The sequence below is a fragment of the Crinia signifera genome, chromosome 3 (assembly GCF_055691185.1).
Source record: "Crinia signifera chromosome 3, ASM5569118v1, whole genome shotgun sequence".
Taxonomy (NCBI): domain Eukaryota; kingdom Metazoa; phylum Chordata; class Amphibia; order Anura; family Myobatrachidae; genus Crinia; species Crinia signifera.
In genome coordinates, this window is record NC_139219.1 from 189,708,678 (window position 1) to 189,722,379 (window position 13,702).

Consider the following 13,702-nt stretch of genomic DNA (forward strand, 5'->3'; position numbering starts at 1 on the left):
TCTGAGAGGTGGCAATTCTAACTACTTTAATAACAACATTAACATGATTCAGTCAATGAAATTCACCCAATATATATGCTGATGTTTATATCTGGATAAGAAAATAAAAATCTCAGTAGTACAGATATATGAGGATGAGACTAATCAATATACTGTATATTAAGTACTAATGGTAGTCTAACACCAGCAATGGGGAAGTTCACATCACGGTGGTAAAATATTATGTACAGTAATGACAGATAAAATAATAATCTATTTTTATTGTAATATAAACTGTGCATGACTGACTTTAGACAAGTTGACACTTATGTCTCCTTATTCTGTATCCTAATAGGATATATATCTGCAGCTTGGTTTGGCAGGAAGGATGACAATTATCATTATTACTTTTATGAGCTCTGAAGTCCAGTGTTTTTTACTAGTACCATTGATGAGGAACAAACTACGCACAAAAAGGTTAAGAAAGAGGTGCTAGATATGCAGTAATTTCTGGGTTTTCCTTCACTTGTAATATAGGAAATCCTTATCGCATCATGGTAATTTTGCAGCACGAGACACGGGAAAAGTGCATGAAATAGTGGAGAATTTTCCGTGAGCCACATAATAGTGGGTAACCATAAATAAGGCTATTAGTGGATAACAGAAGGTAAGTTTATTAAAAATATATTTTTCTTTATCAGCAGTGAACAAATGGTATTAAATGTTTTTCACCAAAGTAAAGGGTGAAATTTAATTGGATGAGATATTTTTTTTAAATGGCAATCATTTACACTGCAAAAGCAAACTGGTTTTGCAGTGTAAATAATTGCCGCTTCAAAAAAAAGATTTCTTACCAAATCTCTCACTTTCTGATTCTCTCATCCTATTACATTTCTCCCAAAGTCTTAGATAATTTTGTGGCCCAAAAAATTTTATGCGATGCCATTGTTTTAAAAAATAAGTGGAAAAAGAACACTTGCTTCGGTTCTGCAAATTCAGAAACATTATTGGCCAAATTATGCTATTTAAATGCCTCCAAGTGCATTATAATTTATTGTGAGGGGGAACCGGAGGTCCTGCACTGTATACGGACATATTTACCTTAAAAAAAAAATTCATCATCCCTACTAAGGGTCTGCAAACTAAAGCTGGGTACATACCTAAAGATTTATCTATTATCGATTGACTGTGCATGCATACGGCTCTATCGGGGTGGCATTTACCTAAAATACTGGAGCCCATTATTCAGAAATCTAAAGGATTTAACCAATATATCCAAAAAACAATCGTCTCTCTTCCAGTGTGTGGGAACAAATGGTTAACTATCAAATACTTCCAAACATTACGATATTTTTGTTCCCACCAGGCAGATAAATCTTTAGGTGTGTAACCAGCTTTAGATTCATGTCAACTATATATTAATTCCTGTAACTATAATATGTTCTGCTAGCAGATTAATTTAGTTAAGAAAAAACGCTGAGCATACCAATAAGCAAGAGATAAGAATAATCTCCTACAGTTATTTCTCCTCTGAGGATGTTCTCTTGGCAGTCAACTGTGACCTGGTCTGAATTCATGTTCTGTTGAAGAAAAAAAACAAAAATACTTTTAAAAATATCATCTGCATACACCTTACATAACGCATGCACCATAAATGTTTGTGGGACTTTTGGACAAGTGCAGAAGACAAAAATCATTCACCTTCAAGAATACCGGCATTGCATGCGGCCCTGAATCGGGCCCATAGCAACAGCAAATACTGCATGCCACAGATCTGAAGGGAGATAACTGGAAGTACTCAAAATGTAAGGGATCACTGGCATTTCTGTTACTTTTTCGTGACATACATTCAGTTATAGCAATCAATTATTGGTGCTATTTATAGGGCAATAGCATACGTGCTATTGTGTATCTGAAGAGTCTCATTTACATTTTAAAGAAAATATCAGTATATATATTTGCTCAAATCAAGCTCAAATCCCTTACCCCTCCGCCTCCACAAAGCTCTACATACTGAAAGGATGATTCATTCTGTACAATCTTTTTCTAGAATTTCTAATTTATCTCAAGATGCTGTAGCTTTAGAATGAGCATTTATAAGAATACTAATGTATTCATATTCAGTATTCAAAACATAGTAGAAAACACATATTGCTACAAATTAAGAGTATTTTGGTACAGACTGTTTACATTAGCATAATATCAATGTGGTTATTTACAGTATATTGCTCTTTTCTCAAATAGGACTCAAAATGCTTTATATTATGAATTAAAAAAAAAAAACACAAAACATACAAAATAAATAGAACAGAGAACTAAAGCCACGTACATACGGGGAGAGCCGACTCTCTTGCTGAGCGACATGCTTAAGCACGATCGCTCAGCACACATCGCGGTACATCCGTTCAGCACCCGAGCGGGTGTATAGGGTGATATTTTTACGTACTTTTGGACACCATTTTGTTCATGTATAAACTCCATTTTGTATACATATAACCAAATGGCTTTTTTATTTGTACTTTTTATTAGGATTAGTGTTTTTACAGACATTTAGACACCGGTTAGAAATATAGTTCCATTCTAAGTGCCAGCTGTCTTTTACCTTTGACCTGGTGTGGAAGATATAGTGAGTGGGAAGTGTAGCCAGTGTTTAGGCAAACTGATTATAATAAATATATGTTCCTGCTAGCAGTATGTCTTATCGAATCTGTCTAGTAAGTTGTTTGGGCTATTGTGTCCATAATTGTGAACGGGAATCTTGTCATTTTGGATAATTTATATCATGTGAACAGAGTGCTACATCCAGCTTCACAGACACTAAAAGAAATATCTTTTAAGATAATACTAGGATATTTCCTGCAGGATGGGTATAAAGCCTAGAGACTTAGCTGGAGTTCCTTAAACTAGGTCTGCATGCAGCGGATGTAGACTTCAAATCCACCTCAGTGTAATAACTCAGTAGAGTTATTAAGAGGGACCCTGAGGACGACTGGACTTTTAGGTACTTGTGTATTATCACGGCGCCTGCAAAATCAACTACAAATCGCATGCAACTATCGGATGCGATTTAGCGGCCGATTTTCTGCCGATTTGCATGCTATTCCATCCTTGCACACCCCCACTAGTCAGGCCAAAGCGTGGCGAGCGGATGCGGTACGCGTCCTCCCGACCTGTTCATACCCCCACTATCCATGTCGGCATGGAGTTGATTTTATAAAGTTTGACTAGCACAGCGAGCCACCGAGCCCAAAGCGTGGCGAGCGCAGTGAGGGGACACGGATTACTTAACGTATATTCCGCGTGTGCTCGCCACGCTTCGGGCTTGGTGGCTCGCTTCGCTTTATAAAATCAACTCCACGCCGACGTGGATAGTGGGGGTATGAACCGGTCGGGAGGACGCGTACAGCGATACAGGGGGGAGAGTGTCAGGAATGTACCTTTTAGTACCTTTCCCCCTCCAATAAAAGGTGCCACTCTGTACAAACACACACCCCCACATGCCAGTAAAGGTGCCACTATGTACAAACCCCTCCACCAGTAAAGGTGCCGCTGTGTACAACCCCCTCCACCAGTAAAGGTGCCGCTGTGTACAACCCCCTCCGCCAGTAAAGGTGCCACTGTGTACAACCCCCTCCGCCAGTAAAGGTGCCACTCTGTACACACACACACACACACACAAACACCCCCAGGATAGATGACGCTATCTCTTGCTCTATCAGATGTCCAGTCCGCCCCGCCTGATCTCTGCCGTGCCGGGTCTCCAAAGTTCACAGTCGGATCTCCCGAGTCCCAACTGCTCCGCCTCCTGTCAGCAGCGCCGGAAGCTGCAAAGTACAGGCGCTTTTGTATTTCACGCCGGGGCTGGTCACTAGAGAGTGACATTGAGCCCCAGGAGAGAGGGGCCCGAGAGACTGAGGCAGGAAGAGCTGGACCACATTCTACAGTGCTGCGCTGTCACTGGGATACAGGACAGAGGTGCTGCCATCCTACCACTGCCAGCAGCATTAAAAAAAGTTAAAAAAAAGCTTGGCCTCGGCCCCCTGACCCTCCGGGCCCCATAGCAACTGCACTCCCTGCACCCATCATTGTTACACCACTGTGTAAACCAATCTTGAAATACTTTCACCATCTTACAGGCAGCCAGTGAAGATAGTTTAGAATGGGTGCTGTGTAGGAGGAACAAGACTGAATAAAAAGCCTGGCAGCTGTATTTTATAACAGCTGCAAGCTAGCTGTGCAATTCTTTTGCTGAGAGGCCCAGGTAGAGGGCATTGCAGTAGTTTAAGCATGATAATACAAATGTATGATGTTAGGCAGAGACCTTTGGAGGTAAATATGTGTTTTATTCTGGCTATGTTTGGAGATGAAAGAATGAGTATAGGATTGTAGCTGATATTTAAAGGGTTACGTTACAATCCAGGACAACACCAGCATGTTGAGGCGTTTTATAACTCTCAAGCATAAATACAGTTGGATGGACAAGCTGTATTATTATCCTTGTATGGTAAGTGCCAATCATAAGCACTTCTGTTTTATAGGGATTCAATGATATCCTACTGGCATTCCACCATTCCTGGAGTGCCGCTAGACAGCAATTTAAGGTTGGCATTGGGTTCAACTTCTTAGTACCAGGAGCAAAGGACAGGTGCCGTTGCATATCATCTGCATAGCAGTGGTAGACAGTAGTAGCATGTATACTACAAAAAGCATGGGAGATCATGTAAAACATTGTGGAAAACCACATGGCACTGGTATTGGTGATGATGAATATACTCCAGAAAAAATGGTCTATGTCCTGCCTGTGACAAAGGAACCAGCTAGGAACTGAGGCATTGAGTACACAGGATTTTGTTGTTAGGTACTCAGTTGCAATCCCATAGTCCACGATATCCAATGCTGCAGAGAGATATTGACAGATTAAGATTGATATCTGTCTCTTGCCACTAGAAGACCATTAAACACATACACCAGGGCTGCTTTAAAGTCATGTCTTCTCATGAATCCTGACTGGAATGGGTCATAAATCTCATTGACAGTCAGGCTCCCAGCTGAATAGCAAAAAAAAGGGAAGGTTTGATACCAGTCGAAATTTAAATTAGAGTTTTAAGAAGACTAACCGCAAAGAGCATTGTACTATTTTTGCAAATACAATGCAAATGATGTCTAAAAATTCTATTACAAACTTGGTTGAGTCAGGGTTCAGGTCACAGGTGGTGGGATGTAACCTTTAGATTATTTCAGCACCATCTTCTACTTACTGTACATCCCATTAGGTAAAAGCTGGTCCATGAAGACAGACAGATAAAATTTGAAGGTTTGAACCTCAACACTCATTTCATGGCACAGTTGGGATTCCAAACTGGATGGAGGATACTTTAGCTGCAAAGTTTTGTTATTAGCTGCAACAACATTCCTCACTACAGTACATGGCAATTACTATTTGTGCTGGATAGATTTGTACATGCTGGTTTGCAAAGCATTTTGGTACTTTCCACAGCACCGAAAAGTTGAACTAGCCTATCGTGTGCTGCTATGATGTCACATGCTAGGCTACAGGTGTGTACTATTATACTTTAATATATTTGATTAGTTTTAGCTTATCCTCTACCAGGTTATACTTCCTACATTGTCTTTCAAGTTTGTTACCACTCTTGAGCTCAATCACATGTTAAGATTTCAAAGCAGAGGGTTTTAAGATGTACTGCTCAAGCTCTTTTGAAAAAGCTCAAAGAATCAGGCAATGTTGATAGTCATTAGATACAGTGGTCGGACAATGACATTTAGGGGGTTATTCTGGTTGATTTGCAAGGCTGCGAATTCGCCCTGGCGGATGAACGCCTTGCAGTGCCGGTTCGCTTACCGGCACTGCGATGTTGCATAAACATTCATTTGCATGCCTCGAGTAACAGCCGACCATCGAAAGATGTGGTTCGTGCACGCATAAAAAAAGTCACTTTTAAGTCACTTACAAATGCGTGCACGCTGGCACAGATATGGGCAGGTAGCTGACATCTGGTGATGTCCGCTGCCCGCCCCCAGCGTCACAGTCATTACCATGGGAACGCCCATGGAACGCTGGGTGTTCCCATATGGTAATGGGGCAGCCCGGCGCCCCCTGCCCACCTCAAGTCGCTGTGGGTGCACGCGCCCTACATCTGCACATGTACAGAAACGTGAACATGCGAATGCACAGAGGACCGAATGGATTTGAATAACCCCCTTAGTGTATCAGATATAAAACACTACACGCTTACTTCCCTTTGAAATAGGAAGCTGTTCAGCAGTGCCATCAGCTCGGAACGGTCAGAAACATGTGGGTCCCAGGTACACCCATCTCCTGCTCATGGAAGTAGTGAGGCCAAAAAGCCATCCCTTCGATGTGAAAACAAGGCTAAGTGACTCAATTATGCACAAAAACATAGTAACAGGTTAAAAAAATGGCAGCAGGTGCTCTGGACTGATCAGTCAAAAGTTAATATTTGGCTGATTCAAAATGCAGTTGTGCATATGCACAATTATAGATAGGTACTTATTCACCATGCAATATCATCAGGTAGACCTTTGGTTGGCTCCAAATTTTCCCTGCAGCAGGAAAGCGAACATACAGCCAATCTCATTAAGAACCATCTTCATTAAAGAACAAGGAGTCCTGATCACATGGATCACACAGAACCCTGATCTCAACCTTATTGAATCTTTAAGGAATTGCATTAAGAGACAGAAGGATTTGAGAAAGCCTAGGTCCACAAATACGGTGTGCAAATTACCAGGAAGACTTGATGCTTCTTCTTAAGGCAAAGGGTGGTCACACCAAATATTAAATTGATTTAGAGTCACTTTTTTTTTAATTGCCCCAAAATTACTGCACCAATAACAACAATACCGGTATATTACTACATTGTACTAAAGGACACACCATCGTCACTCTCATTAGAGGATTTATTGCCTCTAGATTTATTCATTGCCCCTGATGAAGCCCTGAAGGACGAAACACGTTGGGCTATGGATTGATCTTTTATGTGGCATATTTTGAAAATGCTGCTGAATTCACACATATTGGAAAATGTTTGTTTTTATCTATTACTGATTTATTGAATTTTAATAGCCACCTTTTGATATAGCACACCTCTTTTCTGTGTGTGTGTGTGTGTGTGTGTGTGTGTGTGTGTGTGTGTAATATATATATATATATATATATATATATATGTATTACACCTACATACATACATATATACACACATACATGAACATATATATAGGAACAGGTGTCTCTGGCTACTATAAGATTGCTGATAATCGTTTGGTGTGTATCTGTATATAGAAAGTTACGTAAAATTATTATTTATTACTATTTATATGGAATTTGTGAAGCGGAATGGAATATGCTGCGCCAAATTAGAGACTCTAAATAAATGGCACCACAAGGGTCCGGCAGTGCCTAACACAATACCTAAATGACAAGTATATTATAAACTATTGGTTCAGAAACAATTATTAGAGCGTTGCAGAGACCTAGGGTTAGATGCCGTTGAAAGGGGTATGGAGTAAATAAAACACCTAAGGAGAGGATAATGCACATGTGTAGAGGACTCCCTGCTTGTGGGGAATACTGTGTCTATATCTATGTATTTTGAAGTACATAATATATTAATAATTGATAAGAAATATATGGTATTCTCAGATACATTTTACTATAGTCAAGAAACCTGGTGTGAGATAGTCCTTGAAATAGGTGTACCTCAGGACAGATGGAGGAGTCTACAGCAGGTATTCCGGACCTCCTTCCTCAAGGCATATTAACTGTACAGATTTTAGTGACATCCATGTTGGGGCATAGGTGACTTAGTACCTCAGTTATAACCATCTATGCTGAAGCCTGGATATCAATAAAAACTGTTAAGTTGGGCACACACAGATATTTATCTGTCTGGTGGGACTAAAATAGCTGGTAATGTATGGGAGCGTATGAAAATCGAATGTTTGCTCCCAAACACTGGAAAACAGACAATGGTCATTCAGACAAATTGGTAAATTTCAAAACATATAACAAAGTTTGTGTCCTATCTCAGGCACTGAATTTAAATGCGAAGCAATCATTTTCTTGCACATCTTTAGTGCCAGTTACATATAATGTACATATAATGTCTCCAGTACTGCCAGTTACAGATGTTCCAGTAGTGCTTTTAGCAACAAAATGAAATTACATTCTGGAAACTATGGATAAAGGATAATTTGGATAAGGGATATTTGGATAAGGGATACTCAACCTGTGGTTGATTGTCATATGCTCCCATATATTACCAGATTTCTGTGCCCACCAGACAGATTGGACAAATAAATTATTAAGTGTCGGATCCGAAGTCTAAATTTTGTGAATACATGCAATTTATTGGTGAACTTTATCATGGTTTTTATACTTTATTTTCAGAAAGTTTCACTTTTAGTTAAAGATCTCAGTCTCTCTGCATAACAAAACAGACAGCAAATAACCTTTCAAATTTACTCCACCTATTCTAAAATCTGTTAGTATATTCATTGTCATACCTTTTGCTTGGTGTAGATAACTATAGTAACTGTGGAATCTGTTTGGAACCAGTCATATCTGCATAAGCAAAAACAAAATCAAAAGGAGATATGTTTAATTACTAAAGAATAACCTCTGAAAAATAAAGTCTGTAAATAGTATAAAGGCAGATGAAGGGGCAGATAATGCAATCATAAGGGCAAGCTCTGCTTCCAGTAAATACATTCAAATCTAGACCACTAGTTTACCTGCTACATGTAGTCATTCAGAACACTCAGGTACCAGCAGAATTGTAAATATGCAACTCCAACAACATACCGTATATGGGATACGTACAACAGGTTAGATATGAAATTCCAACGGCAACATGTTGACAATGTTGGCAACACTAGGTCATCTCCGCAATGCTGACAAGGCAAAAATGCTGCTGAAAGCATTTAAATTGTAATGGCAGAATATCTTGTAACATGCTTTATGAATACATTTTAGAAGCATGTTTAACATTATACTGCTGATATTATTAATATGCTTTAAGTAGCATTTTAACCTGGTCAACGTTGCATAGTGCTGCAGCAGCGACATTGTCAACATTGCCAACACATCAGCTGCAAATGAGAGGAGACTTACAGTATTTACTGGTAAAGTCTTGTCCAGGTTGTGCTTCCTGAGACTCCAGCTATATACAATCTACATGATCCTGAGTCACAAAGAATCAATTTGTGACCAAGTAATTTTCGAATTTTCGTAATAGTTTTCATGTCCGTTTTAAAATCTTGTAATAAATATACTGAATGCTTTACACTATTTTGTATTTATTTAAACTTTCTCCAAAGTTTATTGAGATGGTCAAAACAAAATGAGGCCATGATATTGCATCAATTTTATCCCATGTAAAATTCCTGGGGAGCTGCGGCAGCAGGAGAAAAAGAATTCCTGGGCAGTGTGGGCTCCGGGTTGCGTGAATCTCCTGGGGGCTGTGGGTGCAGCGGGCAGTCTGTAGTGTCTGGAAAGTGCTGAGTGAGAGGACATTGCGGACAGCAGCGGCAGAATTTGGCCTCTCTTGAATTTTAAAATTCTGCCGTCGCTGTACCCACAGCCCCCCAGGAGCTTCACGCAACCCAGATTGCACGCTGCCCAGGTTTTTTGTCTGTGCGGACTGCCCGCATCGCCGCTGCACCCACAGCCCCTTAATGTTTTGTGCTGCCCACCCTCTTCACATACATGTGTGCCAGCGGTGCTTCACCGCTGGCACACAGCTACGAATTGGACCAACACATCGTGGGTGGTAAAAAGCACTCGTGATGTGCAGCCGGTTAGTCCGATTCAAAAGATTGAACATGCAGCAGGTTCAATCTTTAGGGTCTGACCCGATGCGCACGGGACTGTGCATCAAGTCAGATGGAATGTTAAATACATCCGATTTGGGCCTATTTCTCGGCCCGATCTGTTGCAAACAGGCAAAATCAGCTCAAATCGGATAAGTATATGGGGGGGGGGGGCGCTGTGCATGTGGGGGCGCCGGGGGCTGCGGTGCTATAGTTAACCCCCCCCCCCCATCCCCCACAGACTTACCTATCGCGCTGGTCCCGGCGGCTCCGTTCTTCTGCTGAGGACTACCACAAAATGGCCGCCCCCATATAGCACACTGGTCTCTGAAACTGTCTGCTGTATGGGGGAGGCCATTTTGTGGTGGTCCTCAGCAGAAGAATGGACTGGAGCCGCCGGGACCAGCACGATAGGTAAGGCTGTGGGGGATTGGGGGGGGGGGGTTTGCATAGGCGGCGGGGCGGCAGGGCAGGGGGGTAGGGGTTCTTGGCAGGGTGGCGGCGAGGGGGGGCGCCTACCCCCCTAACGGCGGGGGGGCGCCAAAAACTTAGCTATGCCACTGCTCCTGGGTCATAAATTCAGGAAGTATTACAAAAGGGAAGCTCTTATTAACCCTTTGATTGCCAACATATCTGCAAGTGATGCGCAAAATATCTGCTATAAATGCCAACATCTCTATAAGACATATGCAAAATATTGGCTAAATATGCCAGCATCGCTCACATTTGTTATAGAATGTATAAAACATTTATATTTCCTATATAAAAGGTAATCATTACAGGTCATTATGATGAATAAAATTGTTTGCTAGGCAATTTTCACATCACATTTTGACAAATTCACTTGGTACTCAAAGGGTTGAGAGCTATCCTCTGATTTTTTTTTTTCAAGCATAGAGCGTTACTAAATGCTCATATGAGTGCTGTGGGTAGTGAAATCAACAGAGAAGCATTGTAGCAAGTTTTTTTTAGCATAAATAATATGCTTTTCCCACTCTATATTAAAATTAATTAAGCCTCTTCTGGTTTTGGCTGTAGACCCAGGTTAATACAATAAATACTCAATCGAAAAACACCACTAAGTAATTATTTACTTCACAATGCCATGTCATTTTAATGAAGTCTCATTAAGTCATTGCTTTCTGCTGCTAAAAAAAAATGAGTAATTCCTTGTACAGCAGTGTTTTGAAGTATCCTTAAATATGGAATTACAGTAATGGAGTTGTATGGCAAACTAGGGCATGTACATAAAGACTATGGGCAGTATTCAATGAGGCGGATTCGCCATGTTTTATGGCGATTTTGTGCTATTTTCGTGCTGTACGGCGATTGTTTTACTAAAACGGTGAATCACCCTATTCAATGACCAGATGGCGAATACATTTCAAGGTTTTTATTGCCTTGATTCACCAAGTAGCAATCGCTATCTTTTTATGGTGAAGTGGAATGTGAACTTTTAAAATAAAGTGTTTTGTTTTTTACATTTGGTGTCAAAAAATCAGGAATTTTATTCTGAGGAGGGGCATGCTATTTTTATTCATGTGCTGTATGCACATGAATATATATTTAATTTAAAAAATATATATATATATTTTTTTTTACACAGCAGCCAGCAGGGGGCCAGGAGCCGAGCAGCTCATTAGATATTCATATATTCACTGCACCCGATCATTACATATGCACGATCGGGTGTAGTGAATACCCCGTCCCCTGTTGGCTATCTTGGGGGGCAGCCTGTGCTGCCTGGCTCCCGGTTAGCCCACCGCCCCCCCACAAACGTTATGGGGCAGGCAGGGAGACTTCCATCTCCCTGTCTGCCGCCGTCCTCAGGCTCCCTGCAGCATCGCCGCAGGAGTTAAAATTCGCCGGTCAGGGGCAGTGAGCCTCTGACTTGTTGAATACTGGAGCCGGCGAGGCTCCGGAACACAGCGGGCAGTGGCGAATGTGCAGCGAATCCTAAGCAGGATTCGCTGCACATCATCAAAATTCTCATTGAATACTGCCCTGTGGGGTATATTCAATGGTTTTTGCGAACTGTGACACCGAGCAGCGCTGTCAAAGTTACACAGTTAACACTGTTCAAAGTTACTCCTTGAATCTAGTTCAGTTTTGGGATCCACAACCGAGGTGAATTCCTATTTTTGCGTGATTGTGCAACCAACTAATTTTCTATTTGAGATTAATGCTATGATTGAACTATGAACAATTTCCAGTACATCAATTATGACACTGCATAATTCTCGATTTCTTAACCCTGAAGAAGTCCGCTCATGGAAGAAATGCGTAGGGTTTCTGGTGAAGTGTCTATACACCATAAGGGACAGACTAGATGGGCCAAGTGGTTCTTATCTGCCGTCAAATTCTATGTTTCTATGCTGGCAGGAGGATCCTGCCAAATGAGCTTACACTCCTAAGGGTGGTGGTAGGAATATGTATAGTGATTATGGATACTTTGCCATATTTATGCCGCAAGCCATTTTTATGAATTATGCATAAAATAATAATAATTACAATTATGTGTTTTGGTCCTTTTCCTTTTGCCAGGTGGTTTTTACTTATTTTATTGATCTAATAAAGGTGACCCACTGATCTTATAGGACTTTACTACTCATACCTGTATATTTTTAGTATTTTGTATGCATAGCGCTCTTTGGTTTTTGCAATTGTGTTTTATGGTCTGATCCTTACGAACGAGATTATCTGGTGAGGTGCAGCTTTTTCACATCTGTTTATCTAAAATAATATTAATTTCTTCATTTTTTTTGTACAGGTGAAGAATGGCAGCATTCACAACGAAGTATATAACAAACCAACGAACCGCAGCACATTGTTGCGGTCTTCTAGTTATTATCCTCCAGCTTTGAAAAGGGGCTTGCCCCCCGTTGCAGATGGTTTGCACAGTGCGCATCACTAGCGACAGGGATGAGAGCTCATCTAATCTAGATGGAGTAATTGAAAAATTAAAAAATCGTGGATATGATGACCAAATGTTGACTGAGGCGAAGCATAAAGTTAGCAGATGGATAGATTGGAGCTGTTGCAGCCTTCTAACAGAGAACTTCCCCTGCTCTGTGAATTTTCCACGGTCCATCCGATTCAGCAACGGGCCACTAGAGCCCTTTGGCCCATAGTGGGTACCGATAAGAATCTGGCAAATTTTAAAGATAAGGGGCCCATCTTAGCATTTACCTGTGGGAGAAATCTAAAGGATCGACTAGTCAGAACAGACATCACAGGGATGGGCAAGACCAGCCATCCCAATGTGTATGTTATGCCAGCAGGGTGCTACAAATTTAATACAGGTTGAGTATCCCTTATCCAAATTATTCCAAAAACCATACATTCCAGAAAGTGAAAAGGGGATTTGGTACTTATGTATTATCTGGACTCCCATGTTAAATGAACCCCATTTTTTCATACCCCTACTATCCAACTACGCATGGAGTTGATTTTATATAGTGTGGCGAGCGCAGCGAGCCACCGTGCCCGAAGCGTGGTGAGCGCAGCGAGCCCCGCGAGGGGACGCGGTCTCATAAGAAAAACGGGAGTCCAGATATTACATAAGTACCGGGGATTTTTGTAAGAACTTCTTACCATCCTGGTGACACAACTCAACCATGGGGATGTAGGAGAGTCCGCAGGAGCAAGGCACCTATGCTGACTTCTTTGAGAGGCAGGCTCCTCCCTTCTGCATCCCAGAATTCCTCAGTTCAATTTATAAAGCACACTAGGATACATTACTAAGTACAATGCCTAAACATATTAAAATGCGCAATCAAATAATAATCATATAACATGACAACACATGAAACGGTATAAACTTACTGAGCGTAAGGGAGGGATCGCTGTGTCACCAGGATGGACTCAGAGAAAG

The 13,702-nt window shown here is 41.1% G+C and overlaps 1 protein-coding gene across 4 annotated transcripts in view; it reads right to left on the reverse strand.

Moving 5' to 3' along the window:
• Positions 1-13,702, reverse strand: part of CYB5R4 (cytochrome b5 reductase 4) — a 147,759-nt gene that overhangs the window by 66,745 nt on the left and 67,312 nt on the right. For all 4 annotated transcript variants that reach the window (XM_083177124.1, XM_083177125.1, XM_083177122.1 and 1 more), the window contains exons 7-8: positions 8,524-8,581; positions 1,466-1,559 (exon numbers count right to left, since the gene is read on the reverse strand). In XM_083177124.1, coding sequence (XP_083033250.1) covers positions 1,466-1,559; positions 8,524-8,581 — 152 coding nt within the window. The remainder of the gene's footprint in view (positions 1-1,465; positions 1,560-8,523; positions 8,582-13,702) is intronic.